The following is a 27672-nucleotide window of genomic DNA, read 5'->3' as shown; positions in this document are numbered from 1 at the left end:
GTAAAGAATGCACAACTGTGTTCAGCACATGGTAATCAGCTGTGTTTGCAGTTATTCAGATGTCAGCTCAAGCGTCCACACTTCGGATCTCCCAGCACAGATCAAGTTCCTCTGTTAAACGCTCTCACTGAGCTGTGTCCTTTTCATCACTACATTTCCCAATCTATAATCACACATTCATGTGATTCTATTGCATATGTGATTTAATCCAACAGACTATTTCATGAGAGAAGAAACGGTATCTGGTTTTACTCAGTCTACTTCCCAGCATTCAGCACAGTGGGTGGTACTCAATGAATAAATTAAATTCAATGATAAAGTTCCCAGACACTCTAATGAATAATATCACTTAACACTCGAATAGGCTAAACTGCTTTGAAGATAAGTTGAAATCCTAAATCTCAGTACCTCAGAGTGTGACCTTATTTGGAAACAGAGTTAACTGCAAACATCATTAGCTAAATTAAGACGAGGCATGTGTGCTAAGTTGCTTCAGTCACATCTGACTTTTTGCAACCCTATGGACTGTAGCCCGCCAGGCTCCTCTGTCCATGGGATTCTCCAGGCAAGAATACTGGAGTGGGTTACCATGCCCTGCTCCTGGGGATCTTCCTTACCCAGGGATCGAACCCGTGTCTCTTATGTCTTGTGCATTGGTAAGCGAGTTCACTAGCACCACAAGGCATACTGGAGTAGAATGGACTCAATCCTATGTGACTGATGTCCTTAAAAAAGGGAAATTTGGACAACAACAGAAGCAGAGATGGGAGTAATGCAGCTGAAGGCTAAGAAACACCAAGGGCTGCCAGCTACCCCCAGAAGCTGGGAAGAGGCAAGGGAAGGACGCCCCTGACTCCCTTCAATTTTCTGTTCCACCAAAGCCTTGAATTCAGACTTCTAGTCTCCAGAACTGTGAGACAGGTTTCTGTTGTTTGAACAGTTCAGTCTGTAGTACTTTGATATGGCAGTCCACCGAAACTAGGACAAGTACCAGTTTGCTTGGTATTTCAAAGTTATGTGTAGTGACTTTTCCTCCCAGGCCAGAAAAAAAAAAAATGTTAATAGATAATACACTTTTAGACGAAACTAGTAAGACTAGCTTTTCTCCTCCATTCTCAATGACTATACCCTAAAATCCAGTCATATACTTTAACAGTCTTGTTATTTTTTTCTTCTTTATTCACAATACCTTTTCCAGCAATATACAGAACTAAGTCCTACACAAGAATTCATTAACAAAATGAAAACAAAACTTAGTAGTGAATCGAGATTTAAATGAACTACACACATCCAAAATAGTACCTCTCAACGATGAGGTTAACTTTTCTACAACATACTTTAAAACTTGGGACATAAACTTATCTTTTGCCCACAATATGGGCATAAACTCTTCTTTTGCCCACAATAATAAATAAGGGGATAATAAATAAGCTGACTTTCTGCCCCGCTTCACATCTTAGAATTTGTTACAATTCTTACTTTATCGTGGGATTCTGATATGGTAAATCACAGAAGTTTGTGATTCAAAGAAAAAGAAAACCTTTTGTTGAGTGCTGGCATGTTTCAGTATGAAGTGGTTAAAACTCAATTTTGTGCGAACAGAATATCTAATGCCTGGCTTTATCTTTAGAGAATAGCTGTCATCTTGCAGTGTACATGGTTGAGGCAGAGTTGGGGGACAGTCAAGAAGTCCATCACCTGTGGTGCCATCGCTTCCTCCTGCATTGTATACAGGTTCACATGCTCCCCAAATCTGGGACACTGTCAGCTCGATTTATGAAAACTTCCCTGGCATCCTGGACAAGACAAGCTAAAATCTATTTCAACTAGAAATGTGACAGAAGAGTCAAGACTGTCGTGTATTTCCGTAAACTCATAAAAAGTACAATTAATGAGACAAGTTATGCTCAACCTCTGGTGGATAATACTATCTAAGGCTTCCCTTGTGGCTTAGCTGGTAAAGAATCCACAGGCAATGTGGGAGATCTGGATTCGATCCCTGGGTTGGAAAAATCCCCTGGAGAAGGGAAAAGCTACCCACTCCAGTATTCTGGCCTGGAGAATTCCATGGACTGTGTAGTCCACGGGATCTCAAAGAGTCGGACACCACTGAGCGACTTTTACTTTCACTTTTGGGTGTCCCTGATGGCTCAGATAGTAAAGAATCTATCTACAATGCAGGAGACCCAGGCTCAATCCCTGGGTCAGGAGGATCCCCTGGAAAAGGGAATGACAACCCACTCCAGTATTGTTGCCTGGAGAATTCCATGGACAGAGAAGCCTGGCAGGCTACAGTCCATGGGAATCACAAAGACTCAGACACGACTGAGTGACTAACACTTTCACTTTCACTATCTCAGAGGTCGTCACCATTTATACCCAGGAGCGGACAGGGGAAGGGAAGGGTCAGACACAAGGGCCTGAAGAACAAAGACCTCAGGGAATAGTAGAGGCTCCAATTTAATTAAGGTTCTGAATTTCAGAAATAGTGGAAATACAGGAAATATTTAGAAAGAAGACCTCAGCAAAGTAAAATCTTGAATATGTAAGAGAACTTGGATATGGTTAAACTCAAATGGAACAGCAATAGATAAAGGTGAGCTGTCCTGTGATGCTATTCAAAGGACAGCCAGTTCCTGGAAGAGATGAGTTTCTCTTCCAGCCTTCCCTCCACTACAGGCTACAGCCCTGTGGTGAACAATAACCAGGAGACTTGCACAACCTTGACACAGTCCCTTTACAGCTGACCACAGGTGCACCCATTATAAGGCACACACAGGAAAGTAAAGAAAAGTGTCCCAGGCAAGGACCATGAAGATACACTGCAGCGCAAGGAGAACTGAAAGACTCCCCACACCCCAGAAACTAGCATCAGTCCACTCAAGAGGAACTGAAAAAATAAACAGTAATAATTTGGGGAATATAAAGTACAAATTTATTTAATTTTATATTTTACAATACTTAATTCAACACTAGTAACAGGAATTAATACACAGAGATATAAAAGATGTTAAGTATCTTATTTATAAGCATAGAAAAATGATTGTTTCAAAGAAGTTTGTTTCTATCCAAAATAACCTATCAGTTCAGTTCAGTCGCTCAGTCGTGTCCAGCTCTTTGCGACCCCATGAATAGGGGGCACTGAATTATGACCTCTAAAGAAATGAAAATTAGGAATTGGGTAAGAGTGTTTTCTCCATTACTTACTTCTGTATTTTCTATAGATTTAAAGCATCCTTCCTTCTCCCACCTAGGTGGGTCCAAGGCCTGGACCTCCACCCTTTCAGGTTCATTCCTTTAAGTTCAGCATCATCCTTGCCCATCCTCTCCTCTGTCTTCTCTCTATGTACCTCTAAGAAATCAATATTAAGTCCTTAAGTATGATCCTCTAGATAGAGGCTTTCAAATTTTTGACCACAATATAAGAAACACATTCTACATATGGAGCTAGTACATACCGTCCCCAGAAAAAAATTATACCAATAAAACCTACTTGGAAGCTTCTCAAAACATTTACCCTTACTACATATGATAGACTGATTTTTCTCCATTGTACTCCACCTTATTTTAAGGCTGGTGACCCAAGTATTAGGTCAGAACTCAGTCTGAAATGCTTAGTAGAGAAGGTAACACTGACATATCTTACTAAGTAGCAACATAAGGAAGCAGATAAGAGTTCTGTCTTTAGTCTGCCAGGATTCAAACACCAGCTCAACCACTTGAAGCTGTCAACCTCTCTGACTGCTTCCTTATCATGGGGTAAAAGAACAGTGCTTACCTCAAAAATGAAGGTTAACCAAGACCACACATATAAAGCACTTGGAGCATGAAAAGTATTCAATTAATGGCTATTAATAATTCTTAAACGGTCTGTGAGTTTTTATTGTGGTAAAATATATACATAACACTCATCATCTTAACCATTTTAACATGTGCAATTCAGAGGCATTTAGCACATTCACAATGTGTGCAACCATCAAAACTCTCTAAACCCAGAACACTTTCATCATCCCAAAAGGAAACCTAGAACCCGTTAAGCCCATTAAGCAGTCTCTCCCCATTTCACCCTTCTCCCCAGGCCCTCTTGGGCAGGGTGATGATTACATTCTCCCTAATCTGATTTCTCTTCCTAGGTCCACAGACTTTTTAAATAATAAATTAACACTTGACTAGAATCATTTTCTTAGGTAGAATGAAGTGTTCTTTACAGTAATTAGTTCTATGGCTCATGAAACAAACATCTAGGAATCATTTCTTAAGTAAACCTTTTTGAGACACTTAAGGTAATTCTGTGACCTGCCTCAAGGTCAGAAATTGCTCTCTCTGTGAATTTTATTAGGGCAAGATTTCCAAAGCTTGACCAAATGCGAAGGACACTTTCAGTGTACACAAGAGGCAGACCGAGCAAGGCCCTGAGAAAATGTTTCTACATTACATCGTGGAATATCACCAAATAATAGAATATTTACAAAAGGAAGAATGCTTATTCTTCAGTCTTTGCATTTTGAAATTCTGTATTCAAGGCTCCAAACGTTTACCAACATGGGGTAAAAAAAGTAAACATGGACACAGAACTAGATATCCATGTCTTGGCTTTAGGATGTACTGTCATTTCCTTTCTGGACCTCACCCCTCTCACACTGATTTCCCACCCTTCCTCTGGGGTGGGGGAGACCAGAGCAAAAATAACCTTTTCCCAGAATCAATTAAGGGAGTCTCCACACTCGGGAGGTAATCGTGCAAAGCAGCTCTGTTATTCTTTGAGAAATGGTGACAGCAGAAGGTTTCTTGGGTCAAAGAAATAAATGTCACTAAGAGGTACAGAAGATGTGAACTGGAAAACAACGTCCTTAGTCCCTCCTGTGTAAGTCAGAGCTTTTTTTTTTCCACTCTCCCTCTTTTTTTAAATTTGACCAACACCCCTCGCCCAGAAAACAGGCAGTGAAGTCCTCTGTTCTTTTCCACCCCGACCCTGCGCCCTTGCTTCTCAGCCTCCTGGGCAAAAGCCTGACCCTCCTCTGGCGCTGAGAGCACTGGGTCAATCCTGTTCCTCTGGGATGAGGGATGAGGGGTGGGTGATACAGGGACTCCGGTCTCACTGCCCAGAAAACTTCCCCGGCTCCCAGGGAGACGCTTTCCTGCTTTGGGGTTTGGGGAGTGGGGTAGGAAAGGGGGAGAAGGCTTTAAGCAGCAAACTAACCCAAGAAACTTCACACCTCAAACTCCGGGAAAGCCTGTGCCCAGAACTATATCCAATTCTGGGAAAGTCCTGAGCTGGAGTGACCTCGATGTGAAAAAAACATAACTATGACTTTCGCAAGAGCCGGGTGCCCTGGCAAGTCAGCGAGAATGAGGGTCCCCGAGGCTCCCCCGGCTCTCCACACACACGAAGCCAAGACTTCATCCAAGACCTACCAAAAAATGAGACCTCAAGAGCAAGGATGCCTTAAGAAGCCATCACTTGCAGGAGCCCAGATGCACGTTCCTCCGGTATCCGGCCCTGGACGTTCAGGCTCCCGCCCGGGGGCGTGAGGAAGCTCAGTGACCGTGGTCCCGCCAGCCAAGGCTGGAGGAGAGGGCTGCGTGCAGCCAGTGGGGAGGACCCCGAGAGGACGGCTGCCGACAGGCCCCGGGGGGAGAGGCCGCTGACTCTCCCGGCGCCCGAAATGAGTCCCACCCAGGCCCCTGTCCCTTGCCCGACGGCTGGGCCAGGGCCGAGGGCGGGGTTCGGCAAGGGCCAGCATTCGGCTTCCTCCGCCAAGAGTGAGCAACTCCGGAAACTTCCCCGAGCCGGCGCGAGCTTCCCGCGGCCACCTCCCCCGTGCCCTGCACGCCGGCCGGCCAGCGAGCACACTGACCTGAGATGGTTTCCTGGTAGCCCTTGGTGAAGAACTGCATGGCCGTGGCCGCCCTCCAGGGCGTCTTGATCAGCCCCTGCCGCTCGGGGTCCTCTCCCAGAGAGCGCAGGATGGACGAGTAGGCGGCCGCCAGGTTGGGGAGGTTCAGCTCGTTGTCCTCCTCGCTGCGGGGCCGCTCGCCCTTCCAGCCGTCCGCCGGCTGGGCGCTCTTGCTCTCCGGTCGCGGCGGCTTCTCGGCGGGCGGGCTTGGACCGGGCCGCGGCGGCTCCCCCTCGAGGAACCCATTGCTGCACCTGGCGCCCCGCGACTTCAGCGTCACCCGCCCCGGACCCTTCTCCATGGACCCGCCGCTGCCGCTCCGGAAGGACCCTCGGGTGCGTGAGGGACTTCAGGTGAACTTCCCGGGCGGGGAGTGGGCTGTGACCCGAGTCACCTGAGGAAGGTAGGCCTGGAGCCAGCAACACGTTCCGAGTCCGGAACAGGCGAGCCAGAGGAGTGCGCTGGCGCCTCCTTTTTATGGGCTGGCGGCTCGGTCGGCGCCGCGGGGCGTTTCTATTGGCCGAGCCTCCTGGCGTCACGGCGCTCACTCCGCCCCCCGCCCCGCCCCGCCCTCCGCCCGGTGCCCCCGGGGCAGGGAGATGCCGGGAGGACCTTGTCCGAGCCCCTCCCGCGCCAGCCCGGAGGATTGGATTGGACCCTTTGGCTGTGACCAGATAAACCAAACCCTAAAGGGGGCTGGTGGCCGAAGCGTGGGGAGGCAAGGGCTGAGTGCCCAGTCAACCATTCCCTCTTAGGGCAAAGAGGAGGCTGGCTCAGAAGTGTTCTGGTCCCCTCGTCCTGTCAAAGATGAGCAAACAGGTGGCCTTGTCCGGGAAAATGTGGGTATGGAAACCAACTCATACGTTCAGGTCAAGAGAATAATATGAATTGAAACGCTTGAGTTCGTTAGTTAAAAATGTGTCCAACGCACCTGCTTCCTGGCGCTGTCAGGAGGAATGTTACACCAAGTGGCCCTTAGTTCAGTTCAGTCGCTCAGTCGTGTCCGAGTCCTCGCGACCCCATGAATCACAGCACGCCAGGCCTCCCTGTCCATCACCAACTCCCGGAGTTCACTCAAACTCATGTCCATCGAGTCGGTGAGTCCCTATATCTAGGAGGATGGTATTATGTGGTGGCCAGAACTCTGACCTTGCGGAAATTGATTTGCAAGGGAAGAAAAACTAGAGCTTTCATCAAAAAACCATTTGCGGTTTGTGGAAACCCAATTGTAGGAATTTGGTGCTGATTATTTTAACAGTGACGTGCTAAGTACCTTTCCCCTGATGTTGCTAGAGATTGTGAAACGTTATTGATCAACTGGACTCTTAACCGGTGACATCTGCTTTGACTGTGTAAGATTTTTTAAATGGACCTTTTTTTCTCATTAGGGGGATTATTTCACAATGCCAAAGGTGAGTTTTAAAACATGTATCATATTAATATTTTATGATTTGCTCCAGAGAGTTTCTTATGCTGAATTTCTGACATAGAGACAGATATTTAAAGGCTTAGGATCAGACACACTAGAAGGGAAATCCCTGGAAATGATCTATACTAATAAATTGGCTCAGTCATTATTACTAATTTCTATTTATTGGATGTCTGCCTCAGGCATGGCCCTGTTCTAAATTTTAAGGAAAGAAATATGGGAAATACCTAGCCTCCTAAGAACTTTTAGTCTGAAATGTTGGTGTAAGTGGGGTTTTTTAAAATAGTTATTGGACTTCTATAAACACTAAATATCAAATTATACTGATCAAGAAATATGAACCTCCCTTGGAAAGCCTCTTTGTCACTCTCCTAATATTTATTGTAAGTGCCCTCAACACCCCTGGAAGATCCTATAATATTTTTTCCCTCTAACTGCTCTGTCCACTGTCCAATGATACTTCCTGGTCAGAATTATCCACTGGGTCTCAAACTATTTCAAGCTGGAGACATTAAAAGATGACCTTGGATTTAACAAATGAAAACAAAGATACCAAATGAAGTATTTTTAAAATGGAGGGATTCAAGGGAGATGCTGTCCATAAGATTTTTTTTTTCAGTAGCCCTTGTAAAGATTAATATATTTCCCAAAGCAATTTCTAATGAAATTTTTATCCTATAAATGAACATTTTCTTATAAACACTGACACTAGGCATTAACACTTTTGTTACCAATTACCAGAACAAGTAACTGGTAATTATATATTATTGGATAATATATATATATATTGGATTTGTTATATATTTACTTGTAAAATGGAGGCCATGCATTTCAGCCAAATGCCTAAAGGTAATACAAGGAAGCTTTAAAATCACGAATACTATACAAACAGTTTAACAGTGAAATGTAGGTAGTTGGCAGAGATGGTTATCAGGAGAAATGGGAGAAGAGGGGATAAATTAAAAGAGAAGGGCTATATTCCACAGAATTAATTAGTGTAAAATGGTTCAGCAGTGAAACTACAGGCGTTCACAGCCAGGAATTACAACAGCATTTGGTTTAAACCCAACAAGGGACTCATCTTCACCTTGGACTCAACCTGGGAGTTGTTGTTGTTCAGTCGCTCAGTCATGTCTGACTCTTTGCTACTCTTTGCGACCCCATGAACTGTAGCACGCCAGGCCTCCCTGTCCATCACCAACTACTGGAGTTTGCTCAAACTCATGTCCATTGAGTCAGTGATGCCATCCAACCATCTCATCCTCTGTCTCCCCTTCTCCTCCTGCCTTCAGTCTTTCCCAGCATCAGAGTCTTTTCCAATGAGTCAGCTTTTCATATCAGGTGGCCAAAGTATTGGAGTTTCAGTTTCAACATCAGTCCTTCCAATGAATATTCAGGATTGATTTTCTTTAGAATTGACTGGTTTAATCTTCTTGTTGTCCAAGGAACTCTCAAGAGTCTTCTCCAGCACCACAATTCGAAAGCATCAGTTCTTTGGTGCTCAGCCTTATTTATGGTCCGACTCTCACAACTGTACGTGACTACTAGAAAAACCATAGCTTTGACTAGACGGACCTTTGTCAACAAAGTGATGTCAGGGAGTTGCTTTCTATCAAAAAGCCAAGGAATTTTTTCCTTTTTAAAGTTCTCCATTTCTAGGGCAGTAGCAAAACAGAGAAGCAGACAAGTGAGATTCACAGCACCAAAGACTGAAAATACCGCAGAGCTACAGACATATATAGTCACTTGTCAAGGGTAACAGGTAAACTAACATTAGGCATTTGACAATGGTAATTGGAAAAAAGTGAATTTCTCTAAGTGTACTTGATGGAAATTTTTTATTTGAAATCCAAACTTTGGAGGAGATTCTGGATCAGGATAGACAAAGATAATAGCAAGATAAAAAAAAAAATAATAAGATGGACACAAGAAAAGTGTCCTTGTTCTGCTCCTAATTTCTAGAAGTTAGCCTATGGAGTCAGTGCAATTCTGAGATGTCTCATTAAATCCCCAAAATGTAGGGAGAAGCAAAGTGAATGAAGGCCCTTACGTTTCTTCTGTTCTGAATGAGGAGGAATGGAATAAGAGAGAAAACAGGAGAATGTGAACCCCGAGCTGACTTTCTGAGATGGAAGGGAAGGCTTGAGGGCAACCTCACTTAGTTGAGAAAACTATCCCCAGCCCAAAGTACCTCACCATGGAAGAACAGACACACCCCAGATAATCACCTGTGCTGGGTTGCTGTTGTTGTTTAGTTGCTCAGTTGTGTCTAACTCTTTTACAATCCCATGGACTGTAGCCCACCAGGCTCCTCTCTTCATAGGATTCTCCAGGCAAGAATACTGCAGTGGGTTGCCATTTCTTTCTCCAGGGGATCTTCCCAACCCAGGAATCAAACTCATGTCTGTTTTGTCTCCTACATCAGCAGACGGGTTCTTTACCAGTAGCGCCACCTGAAAAGCCCAGGACCCTGGTAGAGGATCTTTAATACCATCTCGGAAGAAAGGGCAGATGCTGAATAGAGAATGTTAATGGGGAGTCCAACTGCCACAGCTGAATTCTGTCCTGTCACAATCCCTCACAGAAAAAGAGATACGACACAACCTCCTCCAGCCCCAAACTGTGGCTGAATCAGGAAAACAAACAGGTTTTGCTGTAACAGAAAACACAAAAAAGTCACCCTTGATGATATGAGGCGTGGATAGGAGGCAGAGAAGCAGCAAACATACAATCCCCAGAGGAACAAAACTAAACAAAGAAAGGTAATAATGTAACATGTAAGAGCTACATACAGAAAAATTCAACAGGAAAGACAAACTCATTTATAGAGTTTAGAAAATAGAAGAAAATTCCTCACAAGTGATTTTGTGTCATTGGTGTAATATGGACACTCAAGGCTGGGCAGACTGGGAGCATCCAGGAGTTGAGTAGGAGGCAAGATAGGTGGGTCACCAGCCCACACCTGGCCCCAGGAGGGGATGCTGGAAGGTGGGGGCAGGCCCAGGCATGCCAAGGGAAGTACTAGAAGGGTAGCCTAGGCAGGCAGACAGACCCTTCATCTTCAGAGATCTGTAGGCCAGCCTTGAGAAGGTATCTAAGCCAGGTGCTCAGGCCCGAGCCTGGCTCAGAGAGGCAGGGTTGGGGCCTGGCTGGGGGATCCCAGAGCTTAGGGGCTGGCATCACTGGGGGCTTCCTCGGTTGGAATCAAGCAGCTCCTGGAGGCAAACTTGGAGGTGGTCGTTCTTCTCCTCCAGGTGGTCCACACAGGTGTTGATCTGGTCCAGCATGCAGTTGATGGCAGCTTATTCTGCTTGCCCAAAGCCTCATCCTCACCCTCCACACACCCCTCTACCTGCATGCCCAGGTCCACATTAGGGCTGACATCGCAGGCTCAGGCACCACAAGGGCAAAGTGACAATAAAGCACAGACACTGTTGGGCAGATATCCAGTGTGGGGCAGAGGGTGAAGGCTCACAAATATTCCCTGCTACAGCACAACTTAATAAAAACACACGTCAGTAAGACAAAAACCAAGATAGGAAAATGATAGAATTGAAAAAGGAGTTGCAGATCTAAAGAAGTAGAAGACCATCATTACTATAGGATTAATTAGAAAGAAAGTGAAAGTCAGTCATGTCCCACTCTTTGTGACCCATGGACTGTAGTCCATGGAATTCTCCAGGCCAGAATACTGGAGTGGGTAGCTTTTCCCTTCTCCAGGGGATCTTCCCAAGCCAGGGATTGAACTCAGGTCTCCTGCATTGTGTGCGGATTCTTTACCAGCTGAGCCACAAGGGAAGCCCAAGAATATTGGAGTGGGTAACCTATCCCTTCTCCAGAGGATCTTCCCTACCCAGGAATTGAACCAGGGTCTCCTGAATTGCAGGTGGATTATTTACCAGCTAAGCTACTGGGGAAGGAACCACGTACAAAAGAGACACTGTTGAAAACATAATTATTGACGTGAAGAATGGCATGAGAATGAAGACAGGATAAAAGATAAAGATGAAAGCTGTTAGAGAACAAAAATGGTCTAGTATAAGAGTAATTAGGGTTTCTGAGGTGGAGAACCCAACCAATGAGAGGATGTAGTCAAATATATAAAGTAAGCATATTTCTCTTGTGGAAATAAATTCTTATATTTATATTCAAATGATTTTCAACAAGGGTGCTAAGACAACTCTGGGGTAAAGAAGAGTCTTTTCAACAAATGGTACTGGGACAATTGGATATCTTTTTGCATCTCTATCTCACTGCCTAAAAAAATCAGTTCAAAAAAGACCAAAGACTAAACCTAAGAGCAAAAATTACAAATGTTTTAGAAGAAAACATATGCATCCATCTCCATAACCTTGGGTTAGGCAATTAGATTTATTAGAAATGACACCAAAAGTGGAAGCAATAAAATAAAAGATAAATTAGACTTTTTACCAAAATTAAAAACTTTACCAAAATTAAGATTGTTGTATTTCAAAAGACACTATTAAGAGAGGGCAAAAAACAACCCACAGATTGGGAGAAAATATTTGCAAATCATATATCTGACTAAAGCATATATCTAGAATAGTATCTAGAATATATAAGACGTCATACTGACTTAATAATTGAAGGACCGATAACCTAATTTTAAAATGAGCAAAAGATTTGGATAGACATTTCTCCAAAGAAAATACACATGTGTGGCCAATAAGCACAAGAAAAGATGCTCAATATCGTTAACCATCAAGGAAATTAAAATTTAGGTATGGTTGGCTACTACCTTATACCCACTAGGATGGCTATATTCAGAAAGATAGGTAATAGCAACTTTTTCTGAGAATTGAAGAAATTGGACTCTTTATACACTTCTGGTAGGAATATAAAATAGTTCAGCTACTTTAGAAACAGTCTGGCAGTTCCTTAAATGGTTACAGATAGAGTTTCCATATAGCCCAGCTCTTCTACTGCAGGTATAAACCCAAGAGTAATAAAAATGTATGTCTGTAAAAAAATCACTTCTTGGCCTTTTGGCTAAGATCAAGTGCAAAAACCTGTACATGAATGCTTATAGCACCAGCATTCATAATACCAAAAAGTAGAAACAACCCAAATGTTTATCAGCCGATGAATGAATAAACAAAGTGTGGTGTGATATATACATGCACTGGAATCTTATTCAACTGTAAAAATGAAGTACAGTACTAACATAGCCTATAACATGGATGAAGCTTGAAAACATTATCCGAAGTGAAAAAAGCCAGGTGACAATGGTCACATACTCTGGGATACTATTTTATGAAATGTTCAGAATAAGCAAATACATAAAGAAAGAAAGTAAATTAGTTGTTGCCATGGCCTGGGGGGGATAGGGAATAGGGAGTGACCACTAACAGGTGTGGGGTTTCTTTGAAGGGACGATGAACACTTTTTGGAATTAAATAGTGGTGATAGTTGCATAACTTTGTAAATATACTAAAAATTACTGAACTTCACACTTGAAAATGATGAATTTTATGGTGTGTGAATTATATCTCAATAAGAAAAGAATGGTTCTTTTGAAAAATAAAAATATAGTTGGCAAAAAAATATGTACAGTTTTCTAGAACATATTGTTCCAGAAAAACATTGAAACAGAGGCTTAACACCAAGCTGGATAGAAATCAAGGATAAAGATGGCTTCAAGGATAGGGTATTTTAAGCTTCCAGGCAAAATACAAACCAAACCAAAACAACAAATTGCCTAAAAAGGGTTGAGAATAAGAATATAGGCTATTCTCCAAATTTTTCACAGCAACATCCATTGCAAAAAAATAAACAAAAATTTTGAGGAGACAGCTTTATGGCTTTAAGGAAAGTAAGTTATCCCCACTCAGGAAAGCATTCAAGTATAACAGTGAGTGAGTGAGTGAGTGAGTTCAGTCGCTCAGTCGTGTCCGACTCTCCGCGACCCCATGAATCACAGCACGCCAGGCCTCCCTGTCCATTACCAACTCCCGGAGTTCACTCAAACTCATGTCCACAGAGTCAGTGATGCCATCCAGCCATCTCATTCTCTGTCGTCCCCTTCTCCTCCCGCCCCCAACCTTTCCCAGCATCAGAGTCTTTTCCAGTGAGTCAACTCGTCGCATGAGGTGGCCAAAGTATTGCAGTTTCAGCTTTAGCATCAGTCCCTCCAATGAACATCCAGGATTGATCTCCTTTAGAATGGACTGGTTGGATCTCCTTGCAGTATAAGGGACTCTCAAGAGTCTTCTCCAACACCACAGTTCAAAAGCATCAATTCTTCGGCGCTCAGCTTTCTTCACAATCCAACTCTCACATCCATACATGACCACGGGAAAAACCATTGCCACCACCTCAAACATAAATGAACTCAGAAAACACAACTCCTGTAAGTTCCTTATTGAGAAAACTACTTGATATGAGATCTTGCTAATTAAGAGATAATCGAAACAAAGAACTCAAGAATGGGAAAATGACCCTTTGTGACCCCATGGATTGTAGCCCAACAGAAGACCAGGCAAGAATACTGGAGTGGGTTGTCATTTCCTCCTCCAGGCGATCTTCCCGATCCAGGGATTGAACCTGCGTCTCTTGCATCTCCCACATTGGCAGGCAGATTCTTTACCACTGTGCCACCTGGGAAGCATTTAAATATAAAGCCAATTTAAAATATTTAAATATAAAATGCTAAGGTATAAAACCAGTACTAAACAACTTTTGATATCATTGCAAACAGAAAAACATGAACTATATGAACCTGGACAACATAAGAAAAATAATACAACCAACCAAAGGGAGATGGGCACAGTCTTCATCCTTCTTAAAATGAAGTCAATAATATTATTTAAACTGGAACATAGTAGTAAAAAAAATCAAAATTAAAAAAAATCATCATGGTGTTTAGAATTTTTTTTTTTAACTTCACAGGGATTGTTAAAGAAATATTCCTGGGAGTGAAAAAAAAATTGTGTCAACTTGACTGGGTTAAGGGATGCCCAAATATCTGGTGAAACATTTCTGGGCATGTCTGGGAAGGTGTTTCTAGAAGAGATTAGCCTTTGAATTGGTGAACTGAGTGAAGAAGATTGCCTTCCCAATATGAGTGGGAATCATCCAATTCCTTGAGAGCCTGACGAGAACAGAAAGACAGGGGGAAGGCAAATTCAATCGCTCTGCTTGAGCTGAGAGACATATCTTCTCCTGCCCTGGACATAAGTCATCACTCAAGCACCATGGTTCTCAGTGGGCTTTCCAACTCAGATCATTCCTTACACCATCAGCCACCCCCTCACTTCACCCTTATCCATTCCCAAGACTTTGGACTCAGACTGAATTACAGCACATTGACTTTCCTGGTCTTCCAGCTTGTAGATGCCAGATCATGGGACTTCTCAGCTACCACAACCATGTGAGCCAAATCCTGTAATAAATCTCTTCTTGTATATATATTTATAGCCTATTGGTTTTGTTTCTCTGGAGAATCTTTACTAATACTGATTTTTCAAAATAGATTCCTTCAGATTTGCTTCAGATCCCCTTTTTTCCTATTAAATTTAAATAAAATGAATTTAAATGTTTCTGTTAAAAACAGCATTTCTGGTAGGATGCCATTTGGCAAAGGGTTTCAAGAAACTTGTAGTGAAGAATCAGAAATTCACACTGGGATGCCACTGCATGGTATTCATAGTTACTGATTCAATAAACTGTATATGGCTCTCATTCTACCAGGCAGATTTGGTCATAAATCACTTTAAAGTCCTAAGTACATGGGGATTCCCTGGCAGTTCAGTGGTTGGGACCCCGTGCTCAGCCTGAGTTCAATCTCTGGTGGGGGAACGAAGATCCCCCAAGCCATGCATTGCGGCCAGAAAAGAATAAAAAGGCTCAACTACAGCATAAGCCCCAACTGGAGATTGGATCCTGATGCCCACAGTCAGCAATCAGGTAAATGTCACTGATTTAAAATATTGAAGACTATTTTAGCCATGTTTAGTCTCTGGGTGTACTACATGTTAACCGCAGCGTAGGAAATAAGGTCAGAGAGGACAGAATCCAAGTTTCTGTTTCCTAATGAACTATAAAAGAAAGTCAAGCAACAGAAGCTGTCACACCCTGAGGTGCCTTTGGGAGAATTCATAGAGAGAGCTGAAAGTGAAGCATTCTTCAGTCTGCTTGATGATGGGGGCTGGGAGTGCAGCTTTAGTCCTGGGATCTCTTCCTCCAGTCAGTGCCCTGGTTCAGGACCACCTGCACACCCGCTGTAAAACACAAGCCTCTTGACATCCGTATTCCATCTGACCTTGTCCATATCGGTAGGCACTGATAGAAGACTCCCTGGAGGCGGGAGACGCCCGGCTCCGGCGGCGCAGACGCGACAGACGCCTGGCTCCGGCGCAATCGACCACGTGCAGAATCGTGGCTGAGATGAGCTACCCCGCGCCCAGGGTTAGGGCGGTGGCCGAGAGGAGCTGTACCACGTTCAGGAGGCGGTGGCTGCTTGGGCACCGGAGGGCCAAGAGGAGCTGATCTACATTCAAAGCAGGAGGCGCAGCCTTGAGGAGATACCCCTCGTCCAAGGTAAGGTACAGCGGCTGCACCTTGCTGGAGCAGCTGGGAAGAGATACTCCACGACCAAGTGGAATATAAGAATCCAGTGTTCTGGGGAGGAAGGAACAAGATGGCGGAGGGATAAGATGGCAAGACCACTTTCTCCCCCACAAATTCATCAAAAGAACATTTGAACGCGGAGTAAAGTCCACAAAACAACTTCTGAATACTGGCAGAGGACATCAGGCTCCCAGAAAAGCAGCCCATTGTCTTCTAAAGGAGAGAGAAGAAATCCAGCTCCACCCACCAGAACACCGACACATGCTTCCCTAACCAGGGAACCCGGACAAGTCACCCGTCCAACCCCACACACAGCGAAGAAACTACGTAATAAAGAGAACTCCACAAACTGCAAGAAGAGGGAAAGGCCACCCCAAGCAAAGCAATATAAGCAAGATGAAGAGGCAGAGAAATACCCAGCAAGTAAAGGAACAAGATAATTGCCCACCAACACAAACAAAAGAAGAAGATATAGGGAATTTACCTGATAAAGAATTTCAAATTTTGATGGTGAAAATGATTCAAAATTTTGAAAGCAAAATGGAGTTACAGATAAATAACCTGGAGAAAAGGATTGAGAAGATGGAAGAAAGATTTAATAAGGACTTAGAAGAAATAAAAAAGAGTCAATATACAATGAATAATGCAATAGATGAGATCAGAAACACTCTGGAGGGAACAAACAGTAGAATAACAGAGGCAGAAGACAGGATAAGCGAACTAGAAGATAGAATTGTAGAAATAAATGAAACAGAGAGGAAAAAAGAAAAACGAATTAAAAGAAATGAGGACAATATTAGAGACCTCTGGGACAATGTTAAACGCTCCAACATTGGAATCATAGGAGTCCCAGAAGAAGAAGACAAAAAGAAAGACCATGAGAGAATACTTGAGGAGACAATAGTTGAAAACTTCCCTAAAATGGGGAAAGAAATAATCACCCAAGTCCAAGAAACCCAGAGAGTCCCCAACAGGATAAACCCAAGGCGAAATACTCCAAGACACATATTAATCAAATTAACAAAGATCAAACACAAAGAACAAATATTAAAAGCAGCAAGGGAAAAGCAGCAAATAACACATAAGGGGATTCCCATAAGGAAAGCAGCTGATCTTTCAACAGAAACTCTTCAGGCCAGAAGGGAGTGGCAAGACATACTTAAAGTGGTGAAAGAAAATACCCTACAGCCCAGATTACTATACCCAGCAAGGATCTCATTCAAATATGAAGGAGAAATCAAAAGCTTTACAGACAAGCAAAAGCTGAGGGAATTCAGCATCACCAAACCAGCTCTCCAACAAATGCTAAAGGATCTTCTATAGACAGGATACACAGAAAGAGTGTATAAACTTGAACCCAAAGCAATAAAGAAAATGGCTACGGGATCGTACTTATCAATAATTACCTTAAACGTAAATGGGTTGAAATTTTCAAAAAGGCTAGGAAACAATTCTCATAGCCATCAATAGTTCAGTGTTGAGTTCATGAATAGTTTTTAAAGTTTGGGACAAACTGTAGTATTTGCTATTTGAAGTACTATTTGTAATTGGCATATTACGATGTAACATTGGTCTTCATTTCCATCTTAAAACGCCTAAAAATGCCTAACAGGTTTTTAGATTTGTGAATTTTAGTTGAAATGTATTTTACGATGTTAGTAAACCTGCAGAAATATTGAAATATTTCAGAGAACTTATTCACTGTACATTTAATTTATTTTATTTATAAAAGTTATGAACTGTAGAAAGTTTTACTTGTTGGGTCAAATGCTTGTTGCTTCAAATGCTTGTTGCATTTGAAGTGCTAGTTACAAGAAAATCAAATACCTTCAATGTATAAATGCTATTAAGTTTTTAAAGGACTCTGGAGTATAAGTAAGTTTGTTTAAAGAAATTTAGTCTGTTCAACTTGAAAAAAATAAATAAATAAAATTGGAAAAAAAAAAAAAAGAAGAAGACTCCCTGGAGATAATTCCCCCTGTTCTATACTGGATTCCCAAACCAGAGGTGAACACTCGGAGAATCCAAGCCAAGAAGGAGAAATTTAAAATTTCATGCCACGTGTTCAGTCGCTCAGTCATATTTGACTCTGCGACCCTGTGGAGTGTTGCCCGTCAGGTTCCTTGTTCATGGAGCTTTCCAGGCACAAATACTGGAGTGGGTTGCCATTCCTTCTCCAGGGGATCTTCCTGACCCAGGGATTGAACCTGCATCTCCTGCATTGGCAGGTGGATTAATTGTCCAGATGCTTTCACTTTGAACTGAGTCTTTCAGAATTTCAGTCATTTCCAGAGTCAAGTGTTTGTCCTTTTTGGTCTATCACCTACAAAATATTTATGGTTTTAAAGGTTAACAAAAATTAAACTTGTCATCTGCTCTGGCAGATGAATTTCAGAGAGGGGTTTTACTGTCATGGAGAGGGATTGGCCCTGTCATGTCATCAGGGTTAGGTGTCACACATAAATTCAACAAATATTCAGTGAATGTCTGTATAAGGCATAGGGAATACAACAGTGAACAAACAAAAACTCCCTGCCCTCAAGGCACTTACATTCATTCATTCCAGTTCTTTGATGTTGCTATCTCTAAGACATATGTGCTTTTTTTCCCCCTTTGATTTTGGAAGAATTCTAGAGACTTTTGTTGTTTTGTTGTTCAGTCACTCAGTCTTGTCCAACTCTTGGCAACCCCATGGACTGCAGCACGCCAGGTTTCCCTGTCAACTGCCACTTAAAAAGTAAAACTGGGTAAGCTCACAAATGAGAAAAAATAAGTACCATCTCATGTAGTGGTTAAGAAACAACCTGTCACCCTCTCTGAGTTCATGCTCTTAGCTCCATTGGTTATCAGCATGGTGACCATTGGTATATTTCCTAACTTTTTTAGCCTCAGTTTCCTCATCCATAAAGTGAGTATGATGATAATAGGACATTCTTCTTAGACTTGTGAGAATTTGAGATAATCTATGTAGAGAATTTTGCAATAGTACTAGAGACATAACAACTGAATAATAAATGTTAGCCATTGTTAATGGCAAAAGTGTTTAAAATACAAAAATACTACTCTAATTATAGAATTGGAATTGGAAATGAATATAAGTGCTAATTTACTTAGGGGAGCCTTAGTACAGACCAGAAAAAATTTAGTGTTTTCCCTTATTAACTGAAAATCAGAAGTTGAAATAAAATATTTCTGAAATTATAATGTAAATCCATAAGAATATGATTTGCTTCAAGCTTTTCAGCAATAGATCGTGCTAAGTGAGGTAAAACTGCATTATAAACATTGTGAGTTTGGTATCTTTTTTAGCACACTTTTTGATCATGGAGGCACAGAATTATACTTTAGACAATGCATTTTGTTGAATATAATTTCCTGTTGAATGCCTATTTGTTGAGCTCCCAACCAGGCCTTGTGAAATGGCACAGTTCAATAAGGAAGGCTGTCAAATTCATGTATGATGAGAACACTGGAGTGGCGCTCTGTCAGCTGAGACAAAGATGATCTGGACACTGACCACCATTTATCTGCAAAGAGCACCGTCTCTAACCCAGCTGTGTCTGATGGCGAGGTGGTACATCCAGTCATGCATTTCCACTGTTCATGCCTTCCCTCTGTTCCCCTCTATCAATTAGTGTAGGAGCTATTTCTGGAGGACGCCTAGTTTATCCAAAGTAGAGGATTTGTTTTCTAGTCAGCAAATGCTTTCAAGTGGTAATTTAACTGTCAATGAAAAATAAATAAAAGGTGTTGTGAATTCTGTATGATCTTAGCAATTCTTGGAAGCTCTGTTGTTATTGAATGTATCTCCCTCTCAGCTGCCTGAGGAACTGCATTTTAATGTCACACATCATGCAGTTCTTTCCTGAATGTAATTGTAGTTTTTCTGATGCCATGCTTAGAGCTGTTCAAATGTTTGGCTTCTGGCAAATATTTCCTAATATATTTCCAAATATTTCCTCTGTCATCATTCATGACAGTGATGGGTCTGAGGCAATTTTTAATACATTTTTAAATTCCACTAACTTGTTAAATAACCAGAGAAAGCATTCTATATAAATTGAAAATATCTTTATTTTCCCAGAAGAGGTGTCTGGGAAGATAGATGTGAAACTGTAAGGATCTGATGTTTTCAAGACCGTGGTGGGTCCTTTGCAGGACCACATCTTAGAAGCCAGTCACGCATCAGAGAGGAGCCATATAGTGAGATGAAGCCTGGGACTTGGTGGACCATTGGTTTCTGCCAGCCATTGCTAAATGCCTATCAAATATTCTTTTTTTAAAAAAAAGTTTTTGTTTTGTATCGGAGTATAGCCGATTTACAATGTTGCAACAGTTTCAGATAGATATATGCATGTATCCATTGCCCCCCAAGCTCCCCACCCATCCAGGCTGCCACATAACACTGAGCAGTTCCCTATGCTATACAGTAGGACCTTGTTGCTTATCCATTTTAAATATAGCAGTGTGTACATGTCGATTCCAAACTATCCCTTCCCCGCATCCTTTTCCCCTCCCACCACAACGATAATTTCATTCTCTAATCTCTGAGTCTATTTCTATTTTGTAGATAAATTCCTTTGTATCATTTCTTTCTAGATTCCGCATAGAAGGGATGTCATACAATATTTCTCCTTCTCTGTCTGACTTGCTTTACTCAGTATGACAACTTTGGCAACCCACTCCAGTATTCTTGCCTGAAGAATCCCATGGATAGAGGAGTCTGGTGGGTCACAGTCCTTGGAATCGCAAAGAATCAAACATGACTGAAGTGAATGAGCATGCAGGTCCATCCATGTTGCTCCAAATGGCATTGCCTCATTCTTTTTAATGTCTGAGTAATATTCCATATGTACTACATCTTCTGTATCCATTCCTCTGTCCGTGGACCCAACCCAGTATTCTTTCTCCCCTTCTTATTTTCACTGACGTTAACTCCAGTTTAATTCAGAGAGGCAGGGTGCCCGGACTTGGCTAAAAGCACATCATTTCCAGTTTCCTGCAGCTGCAGTGCTCATGTAACATAGTTGTGTTTAATGAGTCTATCAGTCACTAGATGGCACTTCTGGGAAAGGCCTTTGAAAGGGTGCAGACGTGCTCAGCCAACACATGCCTCCTTCCCTTCACCTTCTTCCTCTTGCTAGGAATGCAGAGGCCATACTAGAAGTGGATTAGGCATCAAGTGCCCAGCAGACCACAAGCATATGCTCAGGACAGCTGGGCAGAAAGACAGGAAGATCCTAAGTCCCCAGTTACAGAGCAAAACCTCTGTTCCAGCTCTGGACCACCTCACCCCAGCTTGTCATTCCTTGAGAAAAGTAAGCAGTTTATTGAGCAACTGGTGTTTTGAGTCCCTGTCCTTAGAAGTCAAACACAATTCCTAACCTGTAGTAGAATGCTGCAAGCAAAATGGGCTGCACAGAGGGCTTTAAAGATCCACCTGCTGGAGGGTGGAAAGCCAGAAGTCCCTGTTTCAGCAAGGCACAGCATTTGGTCAAACTGTGAATAGGAAGAGAGATGGAACCTGGTTGGTTGATAGTATTGCTGAGTCATTCTAGACCAGCTCTGCCACCCCCAGAGCACTTATTGGGTAAGAAGAATTATCCTTTATATTTTCTTTGCATTTTAAATCATAGAGTGCATTCTACTTATGGCATATAAATGAGAGGAATAATTCCAAATACTTTGCATGGTATCCAGCATATGAAAACTATTTAATAGAAATTTGTTGAGTAACTAAATGGGAAAATCTTATCATTCTATCTTTGTCTCACTTCAGAATGTACATAAATGAGGATCCTGCTTTTGTTGGTTTTACTGTTACTTATCTGCCAATTTATTATGCCTTGCTCCAGAAAAGTAAACAGTGTACAGATTGATTAAATAATTAGGTTGGACTTTGTGATAGGTAGTCCTAGACAAACCGTGATAGACAATGATGACAGCCCAGTCACTGGTATTTTGGACCTCTCTTATGGGCAGCTGCTTTAATTAATTCTAATTAATACAACTTCTAATTAATTACAAATTCTAATTAATACAATCAGAGCCAGACCTAAAGAAATGTAAATGTCAGTCCTATTATGTTAGTATCCTGCATGATTTTCCTGACTCCCCAATCTTTAATTGACATCCATCGTTACTGTATAACTTTGGGTTGAAGAGAGGAAATCCCACATTTGAATAAAAGCAACTCTGAATCTTTCCTGTAATCGGACCGTTTCCTGATGACTTCTAGCCTCACAAAGCCTCCAATTCCCTTCTGTAGCTGTCAAGGGCTCCATTTACCATGGTTAGAGAAATGATCTTGCTGCTCTGCTTGACTTTCTGGGTTTTTTTCTTGCGTGATTCAGGGTTTGAATCTCTAGAGCTGACAACCAGATTCTAGTATAAGGCAACGACCATCTTTGTTTCCTTGGGACCTTTCCAGTTTTAACCCTGAAGTCCTGGAATCACAGAAAACCCCTCATTTCTGATCAAATTGGAATAGTTGGTTACACTGGTTACACTTAAAATATGTTATCCTGTTACTTTTCTCAGAGCTTCTGAGTTTTTATCTACAACTACCTTTCTGTTTGCTTTCTTACTTTCATTCTCAAGTGACATTTGTGGTCTAGTCTGTGCCAAATATGTTAGGTGTTGGAGAAGCACAAACAGTAATAGGATCAGGACCTTCTTACCTACTAAAGGAGACAGAGGTATAATTCTCATTACAAAACAGTGTAATAAATACAGCTGAAGAACTAAGTGAGAAATATTTTTGAATACAGAGGAAGAAGTAATTTAAAGTACTGGGTGAGTTAGGGAAGGGCTTCATAGAGAAGAGGACATTTGATCTGCATCTTAAAAACAATTAAGTATTCATCAAGCAGAGAAGCTGTTGAGTAGTTTCTTCTTACAACTTAATACTTTTTTTGTTTGTTTTTCTTTTTAAGGATCCAACTCAAGAGTTTTTTTTTTTTGGCCATGCCATGCAATATACAGGATCTTGGTTCCCCATCTGATTACTTACTCAGTTGCTCAGTCATGTTGGACTCTTTTGCGACCCCATGGATTGTAGCCCAACAGAGGGCCAGGCAAGAACACTGGAGCAGGTTGCCATTTCCTACTCCAGGGGATCTTCCTGACCCAAGAATCGAACTCACGTCTCCTGCATTGCCAGGCAGATTCTTTACCACTAGTACCATCTGGGAAGCCCCTTGGTTCCCAGACCAGAGATCAAACCCATTCCCCACCCCCCAAAGTGGAAGCTCAGTACCTTAAACACTGGACCACCAGTGAAGTCCCAATCCTTCCTTTTAATGGAGCTTGAATGTGAACAGAAGATCAGTATAAAGACCAGGAAATGGATTCTCATTATTCATGGTTTCTTATTTTTTATGAAATTTTAATCTGTATCTTTCTGCAACCAGGAAATATGGTTTAGTAGTTCTGGCTAAAGAATGCAAACAGAAGTTGTTGGATGAATGGTAAGACTAATTAAAAGGGACAGACAGCTGGGGCAAGCCCTTCTGCCATTTCCTCTTCCCTTTTCTGTAATTCAGAGGTGATGACTGGCACTCCTACAGACATCTTGAACTAAGAGGCAACTTTCAAAATGACTACACTAATTTCTGACAGATCAGAAAGTGAAAGGAATCTGATCCCTGATACTTGTAGAGCAACCGTAGGAGTTCTGGGCTTTCTACCTCAGGACTTTTACAAGAGAGGAAACTCATCTTTTGTGTATTTACAACCATTGCTATTTAGGGGTTTGGATTGTATGAAGTTAAACCTAAAGCTCAACATTCAGAAAACTAAGATCACGGCATCTGGTCCCATCACTTCATGGGGAATAGATGGGGAAACAGTGGAAACAGTGTCAGACTTCATTTTTTTGGGCTCCAAAATCACTGCAGATGCTGATTGCAGCCATGAAATTAAAAGACACTTACTCCTTGGAAGGAAAGTTATGACCAACCTAGACAGCATATTAAAAAGCAGAGACATTACTTTGCCAACAAAGGTGCGTCTAATCAAGGCTATGGTTTTTCCAGTGGTCATGTATGAATGTGAGAGTTAGACTGTGAAGAAAGCTGAGCGCCAAAGAATTGATGCTTTTGAACTGTGGTGTTGGAGAAGACTCTTGAGAGTCTCTTGGACTGCAAGGAGATCCAACCAGTCTATTCTAAAGGAGATCAGTCTTGGGTGTTCATTGGAGGGACTGATGCTAAAGCTGAAACTCCACTTTGGCCACCTGATGCGAAGAGTTGACTCACTGGAAAAGAGTCTGATGCTGGGAGGGATTGGGGCTGGGAGGAGACGGGGACAACAGAGAGTGAGATGGCTGGATGGCATCACCGACTCTGTGGACATGAGTTTGAGTGAACTCCGGGAGTTGGTGATGGACAGGGAGGCCCGGTATGCTGTGATTCATGGGGTTGCAAAGAGTCGGACACGACTGAACGACTGAACTGAACTGAAGCCTAAACACAATGGATAATAGCAGACAACATTTGGCCATGTTCCTCTTCACGCCAACTTGAGCTCCCATCTCCCTCCAAACACTGTCATTCTCCTGCAACTTCCACTCTTCTCAAGGTTAGCTGTTTGCCCACCACCTCAGACATCTCATTCCTGTCTATTTATTCTGTGAATTGGTTAATCTACCCACTCCAGACCTCAGCCTAGCTCAGTCCTAATGATCATGTACTTTCTACTCCCCAAAACTATTTTTCTTATTGTAGATAATTTCCCCCCTAAAAAGAGTTCTGTGTTAACTCTAACATTTTCCCTCTACTACATGTTATCTTAAAAATCCCAAAGCTTTCTCTACCAATTTTTAGCTATTTGTTGAAGTTCTGCATTATTTACTATTAATAATATATTATTATATATAATTATAATATATAATATAATTATATAAAATAAATGTAATATAATAATATATAATACATATAATTATAATATAATTTAATTTAATATTATTCTGTATTATTACTACCCATGGGAAACTTGGTCCATAAAAGAAACTCTCAACCAAAAACGTGCAGATTGAATTTATCATGTTAAAAGACTTTTTGTTGCTATTTAGTTGCTAAGTCTAGAAAATCCCATGGACAGAGGAGCCTGGTAGGCTGCAGTCCATGGGGTCGCTACAAGTCAGACACAACTGAGCGACCTCACTTTCACTTTTCACTTTCACACATTGGAGAAGGAAATGGCAACCCACTCCAGTGTTCTTGCCTGGAGAATCCCAGGGACGGGGGAGCCTGGTGGGCTGCCATCTATGGGGTCACACAGAGTCAGACACGACTGAAGTGACTTAGCAGCAGCAGCAGCAGCAGTTGCTAAGTCATGTTCATCTATTCTGAGACTCCATGGACTGTGACCCACCAGGCTCCTCTGTCCATGAGAATTCCCAGGCAAGGATAGTGAAGTGGGTTGCCATTTTCCTCCTCCAGGGGATCGTCACCCTCAGGGACTGAACCCATGTCTCCACATCTCCTGCATTCTTTACCACTGAGCCACCTATGAAGCCCATGTTAGAAGATAATCTGAGGCACATTAAAATTTAAAGTTTATTTGAGCAAATCAGTTGGGCAGCACTAGACTAGAAGTGGTTTGCGTGTGCCACAGAAAGGAGTCAGTGTAAAGATTTTTATAGAGAAGCCACATAAAGGAAGAAAGTTATTTAATTGGTTGTAGCTTAAGCCGCTGCCTTATTGGGAAAGACTAGCTTCTTCTGTGGGCTTCTCTGGTAGTTCTGCTGGTAAAGAATCCACCTGCAAAGCCGGAGACCCTGGTAATTCCTGGGTCGGAAGTCCCCCTAGAGAAGGGACAGGCTACCCACTCCAGTATTCATGGGCTTCCCTGGTGGCTCAACTGGTAAAGAATCCACCTGCAATGCAGGAGACCGGGGTTCGATCCCTGGGCTGGGAAGATCCCCTGGAGGAGGGCATAGCAACCCACTCCAGTATTCTTGCCTGAAGAATCCCCACGGACAGAGGAACCTGGTGGGCTCCAGTCCATAGGGTCACAAAGGGTTGGACATGACACAGCACAGAACATCACAGAGCTGGCTGTGTGTGAACGGCTGTCCTTAGGTTTTGATTTCTTAACTTTGAGGCATTTTCAGGTTAGAATTTGGTTTGCTTACTTAGGCTACTAAGGCATTATAGCCACCTCAGTCTAATAACCTTTCTGTTTAATTAATTTAACAATCCAAAGCCCTAATAATTTCTCCATATTTCATCTGCATAATATGAATTGCTTAACAATAATGTAGAGAAAGAATGCAGTTTGGCATTGTTGAGGAGGAAAAAATTTTCCTCTATTCTTCTAGGTTCTTCTGGCTAGTCTATGAATTAAATTGACATAAGATAGGTAAATAGGAGAAAATTAAACAAAATTTTAATAACATGCATATATGGGAGAGACCCAGAAAATCTGAGTAAGTTATCAAAATGGCTGATCCCTCATCTTAAATACAGGATGTTGGGAGTGGTGGTTTGGGATTTCAAAGGCAATTCACATGGAGGTAGAAAAGCAATTTTTTGGTAAACAAATGTTTGCTGGGCCTGCAGAGACAACAGGACACAGAGTGGACTCTAATCTTTAAGAATTTCCCCAGCACTCTTAGCTCAGATTCATTGCAGATGTCTCTGACGAGAGCTCTGTTCCTGTGACAGGCCTTCCATCTAAATTCTTCACACAGTTAAGGGGAAGGTCACAGTTTCTCTGAGTCTTATGGGCCTTGATGGTTTTCAGCTCAAAATAACCCACATGCCAAAGAGACATTTTAGGGAGGGAAAAGTTCTTTTAGGAAGTTTCAGAATCCAAAAGCTAAATTCATAGATTGCTGCATCTCATTAAACTGGTCTCCTAGTCCGGTAGCTAGGGGAGTCTAATTAAATTCACTGCAGGAGGCAGTAACATAGGTGGGCTCTCAAAGTTAGGCCAATAAAGTACAAATGGTCAGATATTTAATAAGAGACATTTCCATGGAGATAAAAGAAAAACAAAGGTCAATGATTGGAGCAAATTATAAATCAGTTTCTGAACCTGGGACTGTCAGTTGAGAAAATTTCTGGATGTCAAAACTGAAGCATCTTCTGCAGGTTAAAATGTCTCCGATGATGTCATCAGGTGTTCAGGTAAACCTTCTGAGTGGCTTACACAGCATCAAGCATGAAGATTGCATAAGCACGTGCTGTTGTGGTGATCTCTGTCAAGTGTATATCAAGTTGTTCAGCTTCAAAGGACTTCGGAAAAGGGCAACTTTAGTTCTTAATGATTCTGAGTCAAAAGTGGGAGAAAAATTGGAAATGTTACTTTAGAGTGTTGTAGTCAATTTTTTGAGGAATCCAGAAGAATTTAGGATGCAGTACAGTTTATAAAATGGGGGCTTCCCTGGTGGCTCAGAGGTTAAAGCGTCTGCCTCCAATGCGGGAGACCCGGGTTCGATCCCTGGGTCGGGAAGATCCCCCTGGAGAAGGAAACGGTAACCCACTCCAGTATTCTTGCCTGGAGAATCCCATGGACGGAGAAGCCTGGTAGGCTACAGTCCACGGGGTCGCATAGAGTCGGACACGACTGAGCGACGGAACGGAACGGAACAGTTTATAAAAAAAGAAAACTTTAAAGTCGATTGGCAACTAGAATCTAATATCCACAATTGTCTAGTATAGGTCCTGCTGAAACACAATTTTTTCTCCTTCAGATCACCCTGAGTTCTACCAAAGAGAGCCAGATTAAGACTTATTTGTTTGCAAAATA

General features: G+C 42.2%; 1 protein-coding gene across 1 annotated transcript in view; it reads right to left on the bottom strand.

Moving 5' to 3' along the window:
• Positions 1-6347, bottom strand: part of GCH1 (GTP cyclohydrolase 1) — a 61914-nt gene extending 55567 nt beyond the window's left edge. Inside the window, exon 1 of the mRNA XM_055436172.2 lies at positions 5859-6347. Within this exon, the coding sequence (XP_055292147.1) occupies positions 5859-6198 (340 nt within the window). The 5' untranslated portion in view covers positions 6199-6347. The remainder of the gene's footprint in view (positions 1-5858) is intronic.
• Positions 6348-27672: the final 21325 nt, after the last annotated feature.

Source organism: Moschus berezovskii, chromosome 9 (assembly GCF_049115385.1).
Source record: "Moschus berezovskii isolate FMDL1 chromosome 9, NW_MosBer_1.0, whole genome shotgun sequence".
NCBI lineage: Eukaryota > Metazoa > Chordata > Mammalia > Artiodactyla > Moschidae > Moschus > Moschus berezovskii.
Note: the sequence above shows the minus strand (reverse complement) of the source record. Positions and strands in the feature narration are given on the sequence as shown.